This window comes from Malaclemys terrapin, chromosome 1 (assembly GCF_027887155.1).
Source record: "Malaclemys terrapin pileata isolate rMalTer1 chromosome 1, rMalTer1.hap1, whole genome shotgun sequence".
NCBI lineage: Eukaryota > Metazoa > Chordata > Testudines > Emydidae > Malaclemys > Malaclemys terrapin.
This window is the reverse complement of record NC_071505.1, coordinates 101481890-101505024: the sequence shown is the minus strand read 5'-3', so window position 1 is coordinate 101505024 and position 23135 is coordinate 101481890. Positions and strand designations below refer to the sequence as shown.

At 42.6% G+C, this 23135-nt stretch overlaps 1 protein-coding gene across 1 annotated transcript; it reads left to right on the top strand.

The window, feature by feature from the left end:
* The first annotated feature begins 552 nt into the window (after positions 1–552).
* Positions 553–11916, top strand: SPIC (Spi-C transcription factor). Its single transcript, XM_054015466.1, has 6 exons — positions 553–565; positions 1433–1488; positions 3684–3777; positions 6158–6273; positions 8302–8410; positions 11489–11916. Exons 1-6 carry the CDS (start codon positions 553–555, stop codon positions 11914–11916), a joined length of 816 nt encoding a protein of 271 aa, XP_053871441.1.
* Positions 11917–23135: the final 11219 nt, after the last annotated feature.

The following is a 23135-nucleotide window of genomic DNA, read 5'->3' as shown; positions in this document are numbered from 1 at the left end:
TGGATGAGTAAAATGTGTTACCATGACTGCAGACACCAGGGCCTAGATCCACAAAGGTATTTAGGCTCCTAACTTCCATTGAAATCAGTGGAAGTTAAGAGCCTAAATACCTTTGTGGATCTGGGCCCAGACATGATTATTTTTCACCTCACAATGATTTAGGAGCACGTCAGTGGGTTGACTTGATAATCAAAGTTAAGAGGGATTCGGGGCAGATCCAGGATTTTTTCCTGGGTTATTACGACAATTATTTGGTCTGAAATGTGGCAGTGGAGGGTATGGCAAGGAGCCACAAAGCCTTCACGATAAGGCCAGGAGGCACGTAAATTGGGAGATGTATAAATTCATGTGTGATCCAGAGGAATTGGTAATTACTCGTCTGCACATATCTTATTGGGCACCAGTTATTCAGGATGGGTGGGGGCACACCCATCTGACTGGGGAGCAGATGTATTTTTGTCCGATAGTAGGGAAGGAATTGGTAAATATTGGTGAATCTGGCGGACGGTGGGGGAGACATCCAAGCTAATTGTTGGCACATTGCTGTGACAGATGTCGAGTACAGGTACTAGTTACGGAAGGTTATCAGATAAAATAGATTGGATGGGAATTTAGAGAAAAGCCTCCCTTAAGGAAGCTGGGGAAAGGGGGTTCAGTACTCCTAACATCTGGTACAACAGGGAGCCAACCCCTCTCCTTTTCCAGACCCCTTAAACCTCATACAAGGGGATGGCAGCAGGGTCCCAGCAACAGGCTGGCTGGGACCAGGTTGGGCAGGGGGAGGGCTGAGAGCAGCCATCCCAAATTGGGGGGAACAATTAAGGAAATTATGACCTGCACTGTATAATTTATTATCAGGTATTTTAAGTGAATAAGGTTGTGGGCTAATTAAACCACATCCATTGCCTCCTGTCTTTCTTCCGGTATGGCTGGGACAATATTCACTTCTCTCTCCACTCCAACATCTCACCCCAATCATCATGGCAAAGGGAAGGCAAGCAAATTTTGTACCTGGGCTGTAACATTTTCATGACAATTTTACAAGGTTGTTCCACAGTCACACAGAATGAGTTTTAATTGCTTATAATTTTGCATGTTTTAAGCAATAGTTTAAACTCTTTACTTTATTCCAAAGTAAATTGCTACTATTTTGGAAAAACCATTCTGCACCACATAGTCATTCTATCTATTGCCCTATGCAAAATTAAAAACTACGATGGCACTGTGCTGCACCTTTGCTCAAAAACAAAACAAAAACCCCTAGTTGAAGCACTTCCCCAAAATCAGCTATTTAATGCAACCTTTCTGCCAGCCTATTGCTGTAATAATTCAGTCCTTCATTATTTATATAACTGGTTCTTTGTGTTGTACGTGAAGTTTCTATTTTAGGTAAGTGTTCAGATTTTTTTTCTCTCTGTTTCTCTGTTTTCAGCTCTGCAAACGGTACAGTCATTCAGTGGTTACCAGTATTTTACCTTGTTAGGCTATGTAAGCCATCAATTATTGTAGCAATGTAATCAACTTTACCACTTACTAGTCTGGAGTTTTGGTGGGATAAAACAGCTCCATTTTAAGAAATGTATGTTAATTAAAATGCCAGGAATGCTGGTTTTAAATATGAACTCCCATGGATTTCAGCAATGCAGATCAAGCCTTTAAAATCAATTCTAAAGCTCAGTATGCAACAAATACCAGGGCCAAAATCTGTCTTCAGTTACCTCTGAAATCAAAATCAATAGTTTTATACCAAAGAGCAATTTGGTCCTTCCTGTGTATGTTACAGAGACAGGACATTGAGGAGATATCCTGATCTCACTGAAGTCAATGGCAAAACAACCATTGACGTTGTTGGGCCAGGATTTCACTCCTTTTGTTTAGATCCTCAGAATCACATATATGGTAACAAACAATTTAGTCAGGAAGGGTTTAAAAGACATCTATAAAATTAGACAGTACCTTGCTATACATTTTAAAATACACTGCTACTTGTTTACAGGAGTGTATTTAACAGGTCAGATCTTTACGGTCAGTTAGGAACAAAGTATTTGTTTCTCATTTATATTTAAATACCTCATCCAGATTTTCTTACAGAGCTTAATTCTACTTCCATTGAAGTCAGTGTCAAAACTTCCACTGTTTTCAATGGAGCAGGATCAAATCTTTAACGAGGTAAAATATTGATTGATTGAATTTTTAAGATAATTTGAATATTACACTTAAAACTGAAAAAAATTCCAGGGCACATTTCAGAGAGGTAGCAAAAACTAATTATATAAAACTGCATAAATATATATATGTGCCAAAAGAAATGCTAAGAAACCATCTATACATAATACTGCACATCACATATATTCTATGTTCAGCTGGTTAAAAATTAATCTATCATCATTGTTTATAAAACAACTTAATTTGCTTGAGGGACTGACAATTACTCTGGAGGGCTATGTATATGCATACATATTTATACATATGCTAAATTATGGTGAGGGGAAAAAAACTATTCTTGTTTTCAGTGACGTCTGAAAACCAGAAAGACTTAAATACCTGCAGTTGAGTCAGGCCAATAATCTTTGGGAAATTAAGAGATTAAGGTAATCAAGATTTAATGCCAATAGCAATATATAGTCACTTTAAAATTTCTCTAAAATGTTCATATATAGAGGTTAGATATGTGAGGTAATAATGTCAGAACTAATAGTTTTAGTGAAAGTAACGTGGTGCTTCCATGAAATATTAATATTGAGAAATTGTGTGGAATTTTTAATACAAAATCCAAGACAATTCTCTAAAATCAATGCTGTAACTAATTTAATATTAATTATATTAAAAATTTCAATCAAAGTGCACTTTCTAAATGTAGGTAGGTTTTTATCGATAATGATGTAAATTACATAAATATTTCACATTCTGTCCTGAGTTGCACTTTTAATAATCTGGAGTAACTCCATTGATTCCACTGAAGTAATTTTAGTCATGTTGAAATACCTGAAAATAATATTGTTTCCTTTTAAACAGGATTGCAACTTTGGTATCTAAATAATGGTAAGTCTGCAGTCCCTTTATTCTTATTTTTCATTAAGAACAGCTTCCAATTTACTACTAGAAAACTCTTAGGAGTTTGCATAGTTTGCAAAATTATTGTTATCCCTACTTTGAATAAAATACCGAACTGCCATACAAATGGCAAAAAGTGGTTTTGTAAAATTCCACAATGTGGCTTCCTATATGCTTCTTTACAATATTGTAGCCTTCGGTTCCTAATTTGTGTGTCACATGTTAAGCCACTTCCATGTTATTGTTTCATAACATTAATTTTAATATATTATAGATATAAAACTTCTTATTAAAGACTATAAAACAATTCAACAATTTTTTGTAAACTTTTGCTGCAAATTAAAAACATGATCCTGGAAACATTTGCACTCATGAGTAATTATACTCACATTAATAGTCCTGTTGATCTCAAAGAGACTTCTCAAAAGACCAGAAACTAGTCACATGTATAACGGTTATAGGATCAGTCTGTCAGTATCTGCAAAATTTATATTCTTCCAGGATGGTTTAGTCTATGCATAATCTATTATATTTTTCTATTTATTTGGGATTTTCCGAGTACTTGGAATTTGAAGTATCAAAGCTGTTCTTTGTTGATTTCAAGCAGAAAAGACCTATTGTTCTTACAGAATTATTCTGACCAAGACATATTGGGTCAAGCCTTTGAAGATGCCTTAGAGGTGTTACAGCAACATTCTGATGGTGAGATTCAGTATTCACCAGGTAAAAACAATTATTTTCATTATACTTTATCATTTTTAATTTTTTATACACAAAAAACCTTAGACTGCTTTGTTTGGACAATAGTTTCTTATTGTCAACGTATTCATAATTACTGTGCAGCAGCCATTTATCAGTTTTCCTGATGTATTTAACTGCAAAATGTCCCGCAAATTACACTGTGGATGAATTGATACAACAATGATTTGCAATGCAAAAACAAACAAAAAAACATTCAAGGACAAATGATTTCTATATTCACTGAATTTACATTAAGATGGATCCATTAAATACAAATGAAGATAAGTTACTACATATGCACAAAAATGTGTAAGTTCTGGATAACCTCTTAGAAAATTGTGATTTTATAGGTTTTAAGTGTAAACATGATGGCTTTTAAAAACTTGAAACAGTGGCAGGCTGTCAATTGAGATTTGCAATATAGAGGAGGCCTTTTGACTCAAAATACGGTACAACTTGAGCTCTTTTCTATTTTTTGTTTGTTAATTTTACATAATGAGGAAACAGGAAGACAAAGTGTTAAATCCTGGTCCCATTGAATCAGTGTCAAAACTGCCATTGACTTCAATGAGCCAAGATTTCTCCCAAGAGGCATATATTATTATTTGACATGTTAACCTATAATAGTCTAATACAGGGGTGGCCAACCTGTGATTCTGGAGCCACAAGTGGCTCTTCAGAAGTTAATATGCGGCTCCTTGTATAGGCACCGACTCCGGGGCTGGAGCTACAGGCACCAACTTTCCAATATGCCAGGGGGTGCTCACTGCTCAACCCCTGGCTCTGCCACAGGCCCTACCCCCACTCCACCCCTTCCGGCCCCCTCCCCTGAGCCTGCAGTGCCCTCACCCCCCCCCATGCCATGAAACAGCTGATCCGGAAGTGCAGAGAGGGAGGGGGAGGTGCTGATCGGCAGCCGGTGGGTGGGAGGCACTGGGAGTAGGGGGCGGGGAGCTGATGCGGGGCTGCTGACATATTACTGTGGCTCTTTGGCAATGTACATTGGTAAATTCTGGCTCCTTCTCAGGCTCAGGTTGGCCACCCCCGGTCTAATACATAGATAGTAATATATACATTGGGCCAGATCCTCAGCTGGTTTTTATCAATGTAACTCCATTCTATGCTGATTTACATTGGCTGAAGAACCCATTATATATAATTTCTTACAAGTGTTGATAATTTGTATCATATATAGTATTGATCTTGTCTAAATCCATAGGGGCCCAATCCAGAAAGATGCCAAGGATTTGCAACTCACACTTCTCGGGATTGGCCCATATTTCAAAATGCAATAAGCATATCCCTTCAAAATCGTCTTCTGTTCATTTAAACAGTGTGTAATTGTTTCCAGATGTATCAACCCAGTGTTACCTTATGCTATCTTTAAACCTCCTGAAGACTTTAGTTATTTCAGTGTAAATTCTTTTTGGCATTGCAGATGCTCACACCACAGGAATATTTTCCCTGTAGTTCATTTAGATTAGTAATTCTCTAGGCCCCTCATTAGGAAGATTTTCAGATCAATAGGATGGAACTGCCTAAAATCATGCTTACAGAATTCTATTTATTATTTCATTCCACTTGGCTGTACTGACGGACATCTGCATAGAAAGTGTACAAAATATTCTTTTCCTTTCTAACAATTCTAACATTTGTTTTAGTCTTCTATGATGTTCCCTGCTTTCATTATTATATTTGGTGAGCTGGGCCAGCTTTAGGCCGATTCCCCTGAATCTGGCGCCGCGCCTAAGAGGGCCCTGTGCCCAAGCCTAATAGGGCCTCGCGCCTGAAAGAAGAGCGCCTAACTTTTTAATTTTTACTCACCCAGCGGTGGTCTGGGTCTTTGGTGGCACTTCGGCAGCGGGTCCTTCACTTGCTCCGGGTCTTCGGTGGCATTTTGGCAGCGGGTCCTTCAGTGCTGCGGAAGACCTGGAGCGAGTGAAGAATCCGCCGCCGAAGTGCCACCAAAGACCCAGACTGCCACCGGGTATCCGAATCGGGCCCCGCACTTCCTAAAGCCGGCCCTGTTGGTGAACATGGGCCTTTTCTTTATTATCCAAACTATTTTATATTGCTCAATGAGCCTCTTTTCATGAATTCTGTTTTCTGTCAAACTAAAAAAACCAACAACCTAGTGACATTATTATTATTAGTCTTAGTATATGACTACTATATGCTTGGTGCTGGATAAACCACCAATATTAAGAGAGTCCCTGCTCTGGAGAATTTATAATCTAGAAGGCAGACAGAGAAGGACAAGGTAAAATGGTAGACCCGGAAGGAAGATTTAGGTGATTTAAAAAAAAAATTATTTCCTTTTCTTCCCTTTTCTCACTCATTCTCTTTTTTCCAAATTCTCAAGTAGATTATAAAAATTGCCCGACCTTAATCAACCACCATCCTCACCTCAGAGCAAGTCCAAACTACTCTGCAGCACCACCTACAGAGGAACCAGTATACAACTGGAGAAATGTAATAGTAAGTAAATCACACAGTGTAGCAAGCAACCATAAGAATGAAAGCTGGCTGTTCATATTTCACATCCTGACAAAAATCCAGCCATAGGCGCCGACTCCATGGATGCTCCGGGGCTGGACCACCCATGGGAAAAAAATGGTGAGTGTTTAGCACCCACTGGCAGCCCTCCTATCAACACCTCTCCGTCCCCCCCAGCGCCTCCTGCCTGCTGGCGGGCCCCACCAATCAGCACCTCCCTCTCCCTTCCAGTGCCTACCACCTGCCACAGATCAACTGTTTCGCGGCATCAGGAGGCGCTGGGGGGGGGAGGAGGCGTGAGGGCACAGCACACTCGGGGGAGGGGGGCGGAACTGGGTGGGAAGAAGCGAGGCGGGGGCATGAAGAGGCAGGGAAGAGGCAAGGCGGATGTGAAGTGTGGGTGGGAAGAAGCGGGGTGGGATGGGGCATTAGGGGAAGGGGTGGAGTAGGGGTGAGGTCTGGGCAGAGCCGGGGGGAGCACTCCCTTGCAGATTATAAACTTGGTGCCTGCCTGGTCAGGAGTAATTCAGTTTAAACTGCATGGGAAAATCTTTGCACAGTGTGTTTCATGGTCTCTCTTTAGCACCAAGATTAACTATTTGACACCATTGGCTAGAGGAGATCAAAGGGTACTAATGGAGATGTAATTCTTAAGCCTTTTGCACAGTGGTTCATCAATTAATGTGAATCACTGGAGCTCTGTGCAAACTAACAGACAAAACTACCAATAAGGTGGGGAAGGGTTACCTTTATATTATTTGGGCAGCAGGCTGAGAAGAACAAACTCCAGTGTCCAGTCTCTCCCCATTTTAGGATGTTTTTAAATGATTCTCTTGACTGACATGGATTATAAGAAGGAAAGCAAGATTGCCAAGTACTGTGCATGTGGTTGTCTCACCACCAGCCTAATTTTAGAGAGGGGAAAGTAGTAGAGGGTGGGGGGTTAGGGTTAGGGCCCCTGGGTACAACTCTACCCTGCAAGACCATTCTCTATTTTTTTAAATTAGAGTGGTCTTCCATGTACTGAAAGAAAACATCACCCTTACTCCATGGTCTGCTTCATAGTATGCTGATAGGCCCTAGGCTGCATTGCCTTCCCCACAAAGTCCCCTCCACAGTGGGAAGACCTGGTGGGAGTCACAGGTAGCTGGTTCCATCAAAGTGATCACTCTATGTCTGACCTATCAGTCCTCATCCTCAAAGGGAACCTACCCAACACTTTCAAAAGAGGAGCCTGGGAAGCTTAAATTCATAACTTTGCTCGACACTAAGGGCATGGCTACACAAGAGAGTTTACAGCAGCGCAGCTGCATCAATGCACCAAGAGGTAATGCAGCTGTGCTGCTTAAAGCTCTCTAATGTAGCCACTCTAAGCTCTCTCGTCGGCTTACCTACTCCAGCCTCTGTAACATAGCGCTGACACCAGTTCCTATGCCAGTGTAATTTATGAGGCGTATGTGTGTGTGTGATTTATTCTTCCACCTGAGCGATATAAATTACACTGATATAACCTGTAGTTTAGACATAGCCTAAAAATCATGGACTGAACAGAGACACTAGATTTATGGTTTATTACAATCTGTAACCCACTAATCACCCTTTTTGTCCTATGACTGCAGAGGGTGTTAACAGACCATTCTACCTTGAATGTCCCTTAAAATATGTGCTAACTACTTTTGCTATAACAATCTGTTATTTAGCTGTGACGGTAGGAATACCTTTCCTGGACTTGAAGAAGAGCTCTGTGTGATTCAAAAGCTTGTCTCTCTCACCAACCGAAGTTGGTCCAATAAAAGATATTACCTCACTCACCTTGTTTCTCCTAGTTTGACAGTGCTCTTTATTAACCCTATGTACTACACACAGTAGTGGTGGGGGGAAATCTCCTGTGTGTCATGTGACGAATGGTAGGATTCCTGAGGCTATCCAGTGAGCCAGTTCTTTTCAAGTTTTCTTTTTCTCACATGGTGTTTTCTGGTGGTAACGCTTTGTTGTCTTAATTTCTTGAAGAATAGTGCAACAGATTTATATTCTGAAGGAACTGTTTACCACACTCTGTCGAATATTCCAGAAAACCAAGTGATGCATACTACTGCTAGCCAGCAAAAAGGAGGGAAAGGTGTGTAGAAAGAACTCTGCTTTCTGTGAACATTGTGTTATCTCCAAATCCTTCTTTTAGAAGTGGTGAATCATGCTTCTTTCATTATTTCCTCAATTCTTTACTTTACTATTACCAGGAGAAATTTAATTAATCTTTTGATGTAATATTTACTGGAATACAACTCCCAGAGGGCTTAATTAATTAAGATCTGAGGTCTGCAGACAGATAGCAAAAAGACTGGAATAATCTAGCCATCTGAGTGATTTATAGAACCCTCTATATCAAAATGTTACTCTACTAGAATATTGTCATTTTCCAAGTATAGATACATCTTTTGATATCTCAGTCTTGGACAATACCATCTCCTTACCTGAAAAAAGGTAAATCGTCTGTGGTGAAGACCAGTGCTAAGAAATCATTTAGCTCTCTGCAAATGTCCACTTATCCACTTTGTTTATTTCTTTTATTCCTTGTGGTCCAGCAGACTCATCATTTCCCTGGTAAGCTTTTGATATACCTAAATAAATTTTTAATTTATTGTATGTCTTTGTCTATTTGCTCTTCAAATTCCCTTTTAGCTTTCCTAAATTCTATTGTGCATTTTACCATAGTTTATACTCCATTGTATTGACTTCATTAGAGTTAGATTTCCATTTTCTGAAGGATATCTGGTTTGGCTTGAATTACCTCATGCACCTTGCAATTTAACCACTCTGTTTTTCTTGCCTTTCTGCTTGTTTTTGTTTAGGGGTAAGCATGCCTTCTGTGACTCTGCTATGGTAGACTTAAGTAGCCTTCATGCTGAGATGAAATGCTCCTTTTTTGACTTGATGGTCTTCTTGAGGAGCTTCCCTTTTCTGTTGTTGTGTTTGAAATCTCCCTGTCTAATGTTTAGTCTCAGAGTGCCAGCTTTTGTTATGTTCCCTTGCTGACTGATGTTAAACTTGATTATACTTTGGGTACTATGACCTAGTGGTTCAATTATAGTTACTTCTTGAATAAACTCTTTGGGACTAAGTCAATAATAGCCTCTCCCCTCCGGCGCACACTAGAGCTCAGTATTCCAAGAAGCAATCACTAAAAATATGGAAATATTGCCTCTCTAAAACTTATCCTAATGCAATACTTGACCATTTTACATGTTGTTAGTTGAAGATACATTTGATTATTATTCTTTTATTAGACTAAGTTGCCTGTTTGCTCTCTTTCAACCCTGTGTACTCAATATCCTTCTGCTGTTCAGGAGACCAGAACTATACACCCTACTAGTATATTTCTATTCTGATTTGGGATTTGTATCCATAATGATTTTCCACTCCAAACTTTTAACTTTATGATATGGAATCTGTTAATGATAGTGCTACTGCTGCAACTTCCTGTATAGTTTCTAGCCAGGGTGCCTTGACTTTTGTCATTATACCAAGTTTCAGAAGTGCCTATTATGTCCTGGGCCCTCTTCCATTGCCAGACATTCTAGTTCACTTATTTTTGCTTTTAAACTTTTCATTGTGGTAGCAGAGTATTTGCTTCTAGCTGTTGCCTGATTTTAGGGAGGTTAATAATATTGTTTAGATAACATGGGTCCTATAGGCGACATAGCTGTATGCCTATTTTTAATTAACTCCTTAGTCTGACATCCTGTTACTTTTCTGGAAAGTACCTCTGAGCTCAAGTGGTTCCTCCTCCAGTACAGCTGTCCTATTCTTTTTTTTACCAGATGCAGGGTTACCGTCATCCCTAGCAGATGTCTTGGCTTAGACTAAGTGCTCCTGGGCAACTGTCAGCTTCCCCTCTCCTAGTTTAAAACGATCACCCCAAATTGTATTAGCTTTAGGTGCCAGCAGTCTGCTTCCACTTTGGTTAAAGTGGAACTTCTGCATAGACTCTCCCTTCCCCACATTTTCCCCCCGTGTTCAATAAAATTAAGGGCAGGTCTACATTACCGCTTAAGTCAATCTAACTTAAGTCGCTCAGGGGTATGAAAAAGACACCACCACCCTGAGCGACTCAAGTTACAGGAACCTAAGCGCTGTCCACACCGGTGCTATGTTGGCTGGAGACACTCTCCCAACAACATAGCTCCCACCTCTCAAGGAGGTGGAGTAATTATGCCAATGGGAGAGTGCTCCCCCGTCGGCAGAGAGCATCTTCACCAGACGCGCTTCAGTGGCGCAGCTGCACCAATGTAGCGCTTTTATTGTAGACCTGCCCTAAGTCCCACTTCTTTACACTGGCTTCTCATCCCCTGTCTAGCTGGCTCTGAGCATGGAACTAGAAACACTTCAGAGAAAAGCAACTTTAAAGCCCTGGAGTTAAGCCTGTTTCCTAGTAATCTACCTTAAGCCTCCAGAACCAGAGGTGGCTGGAGGATGACAATTCTGTTTCACGACAACTTTTGAGGTATTAAAATTTGTTTTAGTTCTACTTTGGAATGAAAACAAAAACTTTCAAACATTTTTGTGAAATGGAATTGTGTCAAACGCCTATTTTGTGATCATAAAGGTCAGGGTTTTGATTCCGATCTCTCTCTTGAATTGACCAGCAAGTCCACCCTGGACCTCAGAAACCTTCCCAGTTGGTCAGAATCGATTTGTTGAACCCAAATTGTTTTGGCTTTGACAAAACAGCATATTTCAACAACAACAACAACACCCTTTTACCTAACTATTCTGACCGGTTCCATTCAGAACCTCTTTCCTGCATTGCTCCATGGCATTGATTCCAATGTGTACCTTGACTATGGGCTCCCCCCAGCACTCATTAGAAGTCTGTCTAAATATCTTGTTCGATTTGCCGCTTTTGAGGCCAGCTACTAAAGTGCCAAGTGTTTTTTATGGTCACCATATACCCCACTATCAATCTTGTAATGATCAAATCCCTATTGCCACAGTCTGTCTATATCTCACAACTATAGCCCCATTAAATCTGCGCTGGTCTTCTACTGCTCCAGTTATACTGGCCTTTTAATCTGTGACTGGATACTACCTTGACCTAGACTTTACCTTTAAGTCTCCTTTCCAGGGATAGGGCAGCTGCCCACCTTTCAAAATGGATCTGAGTTATGCTCTGACCACTTGCATTTTATTTTTTTGATAGGGAGAAAAAAGCTTCGCCTGTTTGAATATCTTCATGAGTCTCTGTGTGACCCAGATATGGCAAACTGCATCCAGTGGGTGGATAAACCCCATGGTGTCTTCCAGTTTGTTTCCAAAAACAAGGAGAAACTTGCAGAGCTGTGGGGGGAAAGAAAGGGAAACCGCAAGGTCATGACATACCAGAAAATGGCCAGAGCATTGAGGAACTATGGAAGAACAGGGGAAATCATTAAAATCCGAAGGAAGCTGACATATCAGTTCAGTGCAGCTGTTTTACAAAGACTCTCCCCGTCTTACTTCCTGGGAAAAGAAACAGTTTATTGTCAGTATCTTCAGTACAATCAAGAATACCAGTGTTCAGACGACTGGATCACTTATAATAATTACATGTATCACAATGACCATGAGCTGCAGCATGCTAACGGCTAAACACATCGTATTAATTTGTCTTTTTAAGAGTTAGAAATATGTTAAAGCTCACCACTCTTCTCTCAATATATATTTTTCTTTTAACATGTAACAAACACACACACACCCCACGGGGGTGATTATCAGAAAAGAAAGGTTCAGTGCTGACCTAAGTTTGCGCCCATTGCAGGGAATGAAACACTTTCATTGACTGTACAAGCAGAAGTTGTTAGGTCAGATTCTGATCTCTATTATATCAATTAGAGGAATTACTCCAGGTTCATACCTCTGTAACCAAGATCAGAATTTGGCCTGTTGTCTGTTTGACATCACAGGCCATATCCTGACATTGATCCTCGTGCGACTCTCACTGACTTTACTGGCATGTCTGTGCATGGAAAAATGGCAGGATATGACCCTGAGTTCATATGTACCTATACTCCACTACTCAGACTTGCTTTCAGATGGAGGCACATGAAATACGAGTTAGAGGGTGTTCAACTGCCTGCCGCTAGTGCTAGCTTTATTAACCAATACTTCTCATTAGTGACATTTTCTAAGTAAATACCATGCTGGATTTTTGCACCTACATGACATGGAAGCTGGGACCTGCGAATGCTGGTGAAGGTACTAATCCTTAAGCATTTGAGTTAACTCCTTGATATACAGAGTCAGGATATCCAGGCACCCATTTCATTGCTGACAGTGACACTCACTGGGAGAGCTACCATACCAGGAAGGGGGTCATCAAGGATTAAACTTTTTAAAATTTATTTACAGTTCTTTTGCTCCTAATTCTAGAAGCTGCATTTTTAAAGGGACAGCAATTTTGTATTCAGTTGTAAATAACAAATCTATTTTTTACATTCTCTTAAGTAGTTATAACTTACATGTTTAAAATACCACTGTCTGTCTCCACTCAGCAGCCTCACACTTTATTAGTGTAGAGGAAATTAAATTTAGATAGATACAGAATCCATGCACTCAATGCAAAGTTAGTGCAAGTTATATTACTTTACCATTTACACCTGTTTGCTGACCAACTTACACCATCATTTATGTCACTGCAGGTTTTGTCCCAGATAGATCCATGGGATCTGTACCCAGTCCCACAAGGCCTTGATTTGCCCATGGTAACTATAAACACAAATAGGTATGGAGAAAAAACTGGTTTGTATAGGGCATTAATAATGTTGACCTGACCTGTCTGACATTAACATGAAATCATGAGAAAGTAGCTCCAGGTAGAAGAATCTAGATGGGTATGAAAATAACAGGCTTGATTCTGATCTCACACTGATTTTTACCCCAGAGTAACTCAAATGACTTTGATAGTTAATCCTGATTTACACCAATGTAGGTAAGATCAAAATCAGGCCCTACATATTGTTTATTAATATTGGGGGTGGTAAGGCAATCACTTTTGATAGTGGCTCCAATACTACGTTCCCTAGCAAGCAAAACTCTAACTGACGTTAATTTTTAATATGATAGAAAGATTGTATTACAAGAAACCTGAGCGAAGCCATAACATTATACCAATAATGGGTCCAATTACTGAAGTCAGTGGGAGTTTGCCTGACTAAGGAGTGCAGGATTTATCAGTGTTTTGTTTTTGTTGACATTTCTTGTAACATGCAGACTTTAATATAATAAAAAAGACACCAGAATGTCTCTGGTACTACACATTTGGATCCAATCCTGCTGTACCACTAAAGACCAATCCTACCATACCAGGAATATTACCCAAGGTTAGAGTGTGAGATGAAGCTCTTTAATTTGTGATTCTGTCTCTATGTAAATAAACATGCAAGTACAAAATGTAACTAACGTGAACTTTCTGAATGTGTGCGAACTATTTAGGAAGCTGAGTGAGCTTAGTTATTATGTCTATGTCTCCCCTTCCACACTGATTTTGATATTCGCTTGAATCTTACAACAGCATGTATCAAATTAAACGTTTGCTTTGTCTAACATTGTATGTTCAGATTTGCTGCTTTTGACCTCAGCTGTTTGCCAAAAAAATAAATACTTATTGAGATTGATACAATTATTTTGTTTAAAATTTTGATATAAGCATTAGGCTTTGGCATGTTGGTTTGATAATCTGCTGAACAAAGCATGGAGAGTTAACAGCAGTGGTGAACATAAGAATGGCCATACTGGGTCAGACCCATGGGCCATCTAGCCCAGTATCCTGTCTTCCAACAGTGACCAGTGCCCCATGCTTCAGAAGGAAAGAACAGAACAGGGTAATTGATAGGTGACCAATCCCCTGTCATTCAGTCCCAGCTTCTGGCAAACAGAGATTTAGGGACATCCAGAGCATGGGGTCGCGTCCCTGACCTTGTGGGCTAATACCATTGATGGACCTATCCTCCATGAACTTATGAAATTCTTTTTTGAACCCACTTATACTTTTGACCTTCACAACATCCTGTGGCAATGAGTTGACTGTGTGTTATGTGCAGAAGTACTTCCTTATGTTTGTTTTAAACCTGCTGCCTATTAATTTCATTGGGTGACTTCTGGTTCTTGTGTTATGTGAAGGGAGTAAATAACACTTCCTTATTCACTTTTTCCACACCATTCATGATTTTATAGACCTCAGTCATATTCCCCCTCCCTCCCCAGTCATCTCTTTTCTAAAATGAACAGTCCTAGTCTTTTTAATCTTGCCTCATATGGAAACTGTTTAATATCCCTAATCATTTTTGTTGCCCTTCTCTGTACCTTTTCCAATAGTAATATATCTTTTTTGAGATGGGGCAACCAGAACTGCACACACTATTCAAAGTGTGGGCGTCCAATAGATCTGTAGAGAGGTACTATGGTATTTTCTATCCCTTTCCTAATGGTTCCCAACATTCTGTTAGCTATTTTGACTGCCGCTGCACACAGAGCAGATATTTTCAGAGAATTATCCACAATAACTCCAAGATCTCTTTCTTGAGTGGTACCAGCTAATTTAGACCCCATCATTTTGTATGCATAGTTGGGATTATGTTTTCTAATGTGCATTACTTTGCATTTATCAACACTGAATTTCATCTGCCATTTTCTTGCCCAGTAACCCAGTTTAGTGAGATCCCTTTGTAACTCTTTGCAGTTAGCTTTGGACTTAACTATCTTGAGTCATTTTGTATCATCTGAAAACTTTGCTACCTCATTTTATACCCCTTTTTCCAGAACATTTATGAATATGTTGAAAAGCAGTGATCCCAGTACAGATCCTTGAGCGACCCTTTCTCCACTGTGAAGACTGACTATTTATTCATACCCTTTGTTTTCTATTTTTTAACCAGTTACTGATCCATGAGAGGACCTTCCCTCTAACCCCATGACTGCTTACTTTGCTTAAGGCCCTTTGGTGATGGACGTTGTCATAGGCTTTCTGAAAGTCCAAGTACACTATAGCCATTGGATTTCCCTTGTCCACATGCTTGTTGACACCCTCAAAGAATTCTAATAGATTGGTGAGGCATGATTTCCCTTTACAAAAGCCATGTTGACTCTTCACCAACATATCACGTTCACCCATGTGTCTGATAATTCTATTCCTCCAGATACCATCGTCTCATCCATGCATTGCGACCCTGCAGTTCTGCCTGTCTAACTGGCCCTAGTCTAACAGGTGAGAGTATATACCTGTAGGTGTAGAGAAATGGGGTGAAGGAGAATTGTAGGGAACTGCTAGAAAAGCACTTTGTGAGGGGTAGAAGAACTGGGGGGAATTCAGACCAAGAAGAAATGAGGGTGTAAAGAGAATTTGTAGAGGCAAAGGGGGAAGAGCACATGCTCTTAAGAAGAATTAGTGGGGACTGGGAAGAGAGGTCAGGAGAAATCATATAGATTAATAAATGTTCAGAAGGGCAAACAATGAGAAAGTTAAGATCTCATTTTTTTCAGTGGGAGAATATGGGTGTGGGAATGAGTGCTAAATGATTGGTTTGAGCCTGGGGATACTTATGAGGAGCAGGCAATGGAGTGAGGCCAAGCTATATTGAGTGTGAATTAAAGAGGATGATTGGATTCTAACTAAAATGTACTTACATGGATAAGTTAACATTGTTAAAGAAGAATAAAAGATCACTTTAAAAGATGTTAACACTTCCAAAACAACTAAAGGGAGCTGGATAGATTTTAGGAACAGATACTTTTACTATATTTATGTAGCTACATATGTAGTGTCCCTAAATATGTATGATGGCCCTAGGTTGTACATATATGCTGAAGAGATTTCTGACTGTAGATGTCGTTTACTTTAGCAGAAATAAAGCATAAAAAGAGCCAATGGCTGGAAGATGAAGCTAGGCAAATTCAAACTGGAAATAAGGTGCAAATTTTTAAGAATGAGGGTGATTAACCTTTGAATCAATTAACCAAAGGATTGGGGTAGATTCTTGAACACCTGAAGTCTTTAAATTAAAACTGAATATCTCTCTATAATATATGTTGTAGCTCAACCAAAAGTTGTGGCTTGATGCAGAAATTGCTGTGTGTAATTCTACAGCGTGTGTTATACAGAAGAACAAATTAGATTATTGTAATAGTCCCTTCTGGTCTGAACATTTATTAATCTATATGATTGTATCATGGAAATACATGAGAAGAGCTGCAGGACTGCGACAAAAGATTTGCACAGAATTAAGTAGTCATATGTAACTAATACAATGCTATGTGTAGCTTCAGTTACTCTCTGATTATATAATATGCCCCTCATTACCAGTATTAGCAATCTAGTAGGAACTACAGCAACCCGGTTGGGGAAGTGTAACAGAGAATTGTCTCAATGTTAATGGCTGTACCTCACATTCTCTTTAAAACATATTTTTTATTCAGAACATTGGGGACAAGTCTAGGTGTCTTCTAAATATTTGCTTTTGTCCCAGCTCCCTTCTCTCCCCTGCTCCCACACCCAATTTATGTTCTCTCTAGTACGTTGAAGGGCCTAAAAGCAGCAGAAGAGTAAGGAAATGTACCCCAAATAGTGTACAGAGGTTGGAATAAGCTTAAATATCTGAAAAGAGACGGTAAAAAAAATCGTGTGATTAAAAATGCTGCTGCATCAGAGTTGTTCTTGTGTAGTGAGGCTTGCTCATCATATGTTACAAGGTCATGTCACTGTGTCCTAGCCGGTGTCTCGCTAGTTAATATATTTAGCAATAGCAAGGGTAGGATAGCAGTAGTGAAAAACATTGTCATGTGACCCTGTTTCAGCCAAAAATATTATGTCTGTGAATTTAAGGGTGTAATATATTACAGAGAGAATAAACTGGTAGTGATCCCTGCAAGGTTATGCTGTGGTTTTGAGAACCGTAACTCTTTTGAGTTGTGCTATCTCCAGAAACCACGAGATGGCAATATAACCTCAAAGACTAACAGATTTATTTGGGCATAAGCTTTCGTGGATAAAAACCTCACTTCTTCAGATCCTATGCATCTGAAGAAGTGAGGTTTTTATCCACGAAAGCTTATGCCCAAATAAATCTGTTAGTCTTTAACGTGCCACCGGACTCCTTGTTGTTTTTGTAGATACAGACTAACACGGCCACCCCCTGATACTTAATATAACCTTGTATTTCAGTTTGATTGAGAGTGGATCTGAACTGTTTTGGAGGCTTGCTTTTTGCACCTCTTCATTTTTCACTTAACTTCTCCTTCACTCTTAAGACTGCAGCAGCGACTGAACCCACAGCATCTTCTCTTGAAGTTGCTACCCGGGCAGCTTCAACTATGGCACATCCCAAAAATGTTGTAACTCCTGGGTTTGAGATCACTGCTGTGAATTAGAGCAGCTGAGTAATGTCTCCACCACAGTATAATTACACACACAAAAACTACATTTAGTTGAATAGTGGAAGTTTCACACAAACTCTCCCTTACCACCCATAAAATTTGGATCATTTCCTACATATGTCCTGGGTATCAATTGTTTTTGGGGTTAATCAGCACTTCAGCTGCAGTCTTGGCAACATCTGAACAACCGCAGCTAAATAACCAACTGTCACAGGAGCACAGAGTCGTGTATCAGTTTAGCACTGTGCCTCAGTGGTACATTCAGTCCTGTATTTATTGGGATCTTCACAGAATTGAAGGCAGCTTGTCTCAAGACAAGGTTTGGTCAGTGCTTGGAATTTCCTGGTATACAAAATTGCTTTTGAAGGGGACAAAAAAGTTCTTGACCCCAAGCCTGCAACAGGATCTGCAAGACCCATCCATCCATACAGAGTCCTACTGCATGGTGCAGTGGTCTGCATGCATGGATCCAGTTGCAGTGGGTAAGTGACGCAATGAGTTAATATATTAGCCTTTCATCACTGGAGACTGGAATTCAAATCTGCCTTAAATTTCGGGTGACCAGATATTCCATTTTGAAAGGAACAGTCCCTTATTTAAGTCCTCCTGCAGGTGTCCCAACTTTTTGTTTAAAATGAGCAAATTGTCCTGTATTTTCTGTCTCCTCCCCATCAGTACTGGTGAGTCCTGCTGCTGGCCAGATCCCAGTTCGCCAGCCGCCTCCCACCAGCATTAAGTGGTGGGGTCCAGTGACCAACGATGGGAGTGGGTGTGCCAGGCTGGTGGCGGGGCAAAGCTGCAGCGTGCAGGGATGGCTGCTCCCCCTGCTGGTCCATCAGTGCAGCCCCCGCTGTGTCCTGGCTCTTGGCCAGCAGAGCACCACCCCCACATCCCGTTTGCGGATGGCACAGGCTGTGCACTGTGGTGGCTGGGGAGTGCGGGCAGGTGCCAGGCAGCAGCCGGTTACACGTTGCCTCTGCTGCCCACCCATCGGCCCTTTACATGCTCCTCCTCTCGCTGTCCTCTCCCTGCTTTGCCCCTTCAGCCCTCCAGCCCCACTGCTCCTCCATATCCCCACGGTGGGGTGTGTCCTGCCCCCAGCGCTGTGCGGTGAACCAGCCCCTGGTAAGAGCGCTCAGTTCACCAACAGCCTGCCTGTCAGGCTCCTTCCTTCCCCCACTGCCTCTGGCTGGGCCAGCAACCCCGGGAAAGCCCAAGACCCTCCGGCCCTGGGCGCTGGCCAGGAGGAGCTGAGGCCTGCATGTGCCATAGCCCCATGCACCATGGGCATGGGGAAGCCTCTCAGCCCCTCAGCTAAGCTCTTGGGGCGGCAGGGGGAGGGAAGCGATTTCAAGCCTGTTCACGCCCCGAACCCGCAGGCTGCACAGCAGTCCTTGGGGCAGGAGCTTAGAACCCTCTTCACCCCCACCCTTCCCCACCCTGCAGGGCTGCTCCATCCCCTAGGCACCCACCCCTGCTGAGCCACCTCTCTGGCCAGGTTCGCTGAAGCCCCTGCAGTCAGGTTCCCTGGGCCCTGGTGCCCAATGCATCCTTAGGGCTTAACTGCTTCCTGCCTGTGCTGTAGCTGGGGGGCAGGAGGCAGGACAGGAGGCCGCTGGGTTATGTCGGTGGCCAGCAGCAGCCTGGAGGTGTTAGTTGCCTTTTGACACTGTGTGGGCAGGAAGGGACAAGCTGCCTCCACCCTTGGGAGGGGAGTGGGGACTGGGGGAACAAAGAAGAAGAGATGAGCTGCTCTGCAAAGACACAGGCCAGGTCATCCCTTCCCCCTCTCTTCCTCCCCTGCGGCTGGAAGCAGCTCCGGTTCCTTCCCTCTCACACAGTGCCGAAAGGCTGATGCCGGCCACGTTCTGGTGTGAACCCTGGCAGAAATCTGGGATGAGGGGAATGTGACCCTGAGTGTCGCCCACCCACACGTTGCCTCAGGAAGACATGGCACCAGGTACCAGGAGAGGTGGGTCAGTCCCGGGGGCCCAGCCAGGCATGGAGGGCGGCAAGTGCTTGGCAGGGAGAGTTGGGTCAGCTGGTCACTCCCACTGTGTGAGACGTGTGTACGGGAATGTGTGTGTGTCACCTCTTCCCGTGTGTGTGTGGGGGTAGGGGTGTGTGTGTCACCCCTCCCTATGTGAACCCTGAAGCCTCAAAGATAAGAAGGTAAATAAAAAGAATCCAACTACATAGTATTTCTTTTTAAAGGGGGCTCAGTCAACTTGATGTTAATTTGAACATTAGTACTACATAATTCTGATTGCTGTTGAACTCACTTGAATATGAGTAATTTTACCAGGTGTCCCATATTCAGCATAGGGAAATATGGGCACCCTACTTAAATTAGATGTACAGGAGCTCAGTCTTATCCACAGTTGGACAGTTGTCCATATAGTAAAGACAGCCATATGATTTAGGCCTGTTCAACAAAGCTCAAATCAAGAAATCCTTATTGAGGAGTTCTCTATCAAACAGAATTGTCTGTCTACATGTAGATAACTGGGTAATGCACACATTGCCAGTAGATGATGCTCAAGAATACACAGCCTTATTCCTGAGTTTTGTAGGACCAATAAAACTTGTGCGCTACAAATAGCTTCTTGTGTCAAACTCTTTACATGCAGCTCCTAACAATCCTTCCTCAGGCAAAATTTCCCATTAGCATGTAACTGAATAAGGACTGGTGAAGATACAGTCAGGGCCGGCTCTAGGTTTTTTGCCGCCCCAAGCAAAAAAAATTTTGGCTGTCCCCTGTCCCAGCTCTGGGCTCCTCGCCGGACCCCCTGCTGCTCCAGCCCTGGGCTCTTCCCCCACCCACCCACACCCCCTGCCGCCCCAGCTCTGGGCTCCCACATTCCCCCCATCACTGCCCCACACACACACACCTCCTGCCGCCCCAGCCCTGTGCTCTCTCCCCCCACACCTGCACCCTCCTTCTGCCGCAGCCCTGGGTCACTGGTAACTCGCTCCCATGGCAGGTCATTCAGCAGGAATTTTAGATGTGCACAGAACACAGACAGGATTGGTTCCCATATGGTTACAGAACTGCAGTAAAGTGGAACAATTTTCAGCTTGTGTGACTGGAGGATATCTGGATGCATATTATAAGACTGTCCTACATAAATGAAGAAAAGTTGAGGTGCCTTTATTATTCTTTTGTTCCTCTCTTTCTTTCTATGGGGAATTTGCCAATGCAATATCACTGTCTTCCTTTTAAACAAACAAACAAACAAGGCAATGGCAGTTGAAAATAGCAATTCCAGTCCTAATAACCACTGGGAAGCATTTCTTGCTCAATTTATTCTACTTTTTCTACAGCAAGTTACAGTGGATCAGTATATTTGATCTGGGAGAAATGAAGTAACAGCTGCCCAAACTGAGCATGAGCACTCCTGAATTTTGAGGTGTTCAAATCTGGAAGGCAGGTGCTGGGGGGGGGGGAGAGGGGGGGAGGCTGTGGCTCTGCGGGGGAGCACAGCAGCATGTATGCAGCAGTGTGTCTGGCGCTGCGTGGAGCCAGACACGCTGGTCTGAGTGGCACAGTAAGGGGGCTGGAGGGTTGGATGGGGCGGAGGTTCGGGGGGGGCAATCAGGGGCAGGGAGAAGGGGGGTTAGATGAGTCAGAGGTTGGGGGCACAGTCAGGGGACAGGCAGCGGTTGGATAGGCATGGGAGTCCCGGGGGGTTGTCAGGGGACAGGTAAAGGGTGGGGTCCTAAGGGGAGGAAGTTGGGGGGGGTCTCAGGAGGGGGCAGTTGGGGACAAGGAGAAGGGAGACTTAGATAGGGGGTGGGATCCTGGGGGGCAGTTAGGGGCAGGGGTACCGGGAGGGGGTGATCAGGGGACAAGGAGCAGGAGGGGTTGGATGGGTTGGTTTCTGTGGGGGGCAGTCGGAGGGAGTGGATGGGGCTACCCTCCCTGTGGAGTGTCCTATTTTTTGAATATTAAAATATGGTATCCCTACCTTCACAGTGCAGCTCTCCATTCACTGCAGCATGAGGTCTCTGCTACCTCACTCCCTCCCCCTCTTTCCTGTTGGTAGTGGCCAAGGGAATGCTGGGAAATGTAGTTCTTTCCCTGCTCCAGGGCTGGCTCTATAGGCAGGGAGCTAACCAAGGAACTACAGCTCCCAGGGCCCCCTGCTGGTTCTCAGCTCCCATGCTGGATCCCTGCTGCCCCTGCAAATGGGCTGCCCCAAGCACGTGCTTGCTTTGCTGGTGCCTAGAGCCGCCCCTGGATACAGTCACTCCCCAGGGCAGAAGGCCTATGCAACTACAGTCTTAGAGCTGCTTAGGCCTTCTGCTGGCTCTCTGTGCAGGGGTGAATTTCATGCTACATGATTCAAGCCCAAGATTGGTAGGTTTATTCAGGACAGGTCTCTACCTGCAATAATGGAGTGTAGGAAGTCACCAATGAAATGATTTGACAGAGGTATATAATAATATCTAATTCTTATTACTTTTCAATTGGTAGAGCTCGGAGTGCTTTATAAAGGAGATGTCATTATCCCCACTATATACAAGGGGAAAACTAGGGCAAAGGGAAGTAAGGTGACTTGCCCAACATTACCCAGCAGGCCAGTGGCCAAGCTGGGAATAGTATAGAGGCTACCTGAGTTCCAGTCCAGTGCTCTATCTGCCAGGCCATACTGCCTTGCATAAGAAACATGCTTTGTCTCTGTTTTTGCTTTAGTGTCTCCCTTCCATGGGCATCATCTTCACAAAATAAATAAAAATTCTAGTGTGTTTGTTGAAGGTGCTCAGGAGAATGCAATCCTCCTATACAAACACAGACAGACCAAACTTTTTCACTCTGCCCGGCAACATGCCTCAATGCTGCATATCGGGAACATCTGGGCAGGCTAGAGGGCAGTAGGCAGCGTTTCTGAATGTTTTTTCCCTCTCTCAAGGTAAAGACGATATTGCAAAATATCTTGTTGAAATTGTAAGGAGCTCTCAGTCCAGAGAGTCTGGCCTCTAGGGGAGCATTTTAGAAGAGTATCAAAGAGTCCTGTGGCACCTTATATACTAACAGACGTATTGGAGCATAAGCTTTCGTGGGTGAATACCCACTTCGTCGGATGCATGGGTGGGTATTCACCCACGAAAGCTTATGCTCCAATACATCTGTTAGTCTATAAGGTGCCACAGGACTCTCTGTTGCTTTTTACAGATCCAGACTAACACGGCTACCCCTCTGATACTTTTAGAAGAGTGTGCTTTCAGGACAGTATACTGCATAACGTATCAGCCATCTTACTACGAGCTTGGACATTGGACAGTCCATGTTGATACAATGGATTATAAGGTGAATCACTGTGCAACCAGGCTATATTAGCAGAATGCCATCCAAGTGCACACAGAGTATAAGCTGACGGATGGAAAAATAAATCCTTTACTTGACATTCCAGAGTCACATAATCTGAGCCAAGGCCTGA

Excerpts from the sequence above, each read along its gene's own strand:
- SPIC (XM_054015466.1), top strand. Across the intron at positions 6,274-8,301 it reads ACAACTGGAGAAATGTAATA|AATAGTGCAACAGATTTATA; the intron begins GTAAGTAAATCA and ends AATTTCTTGAAG. Across the intron at positions 8,411-11,488 it reads CCAGCAAAAAGGAGGGAAAG|GGAGAAAAAAGCTTCGCCTG; the intron begins GTGTGTAGAAAG and ends TTTTTTTGATAG.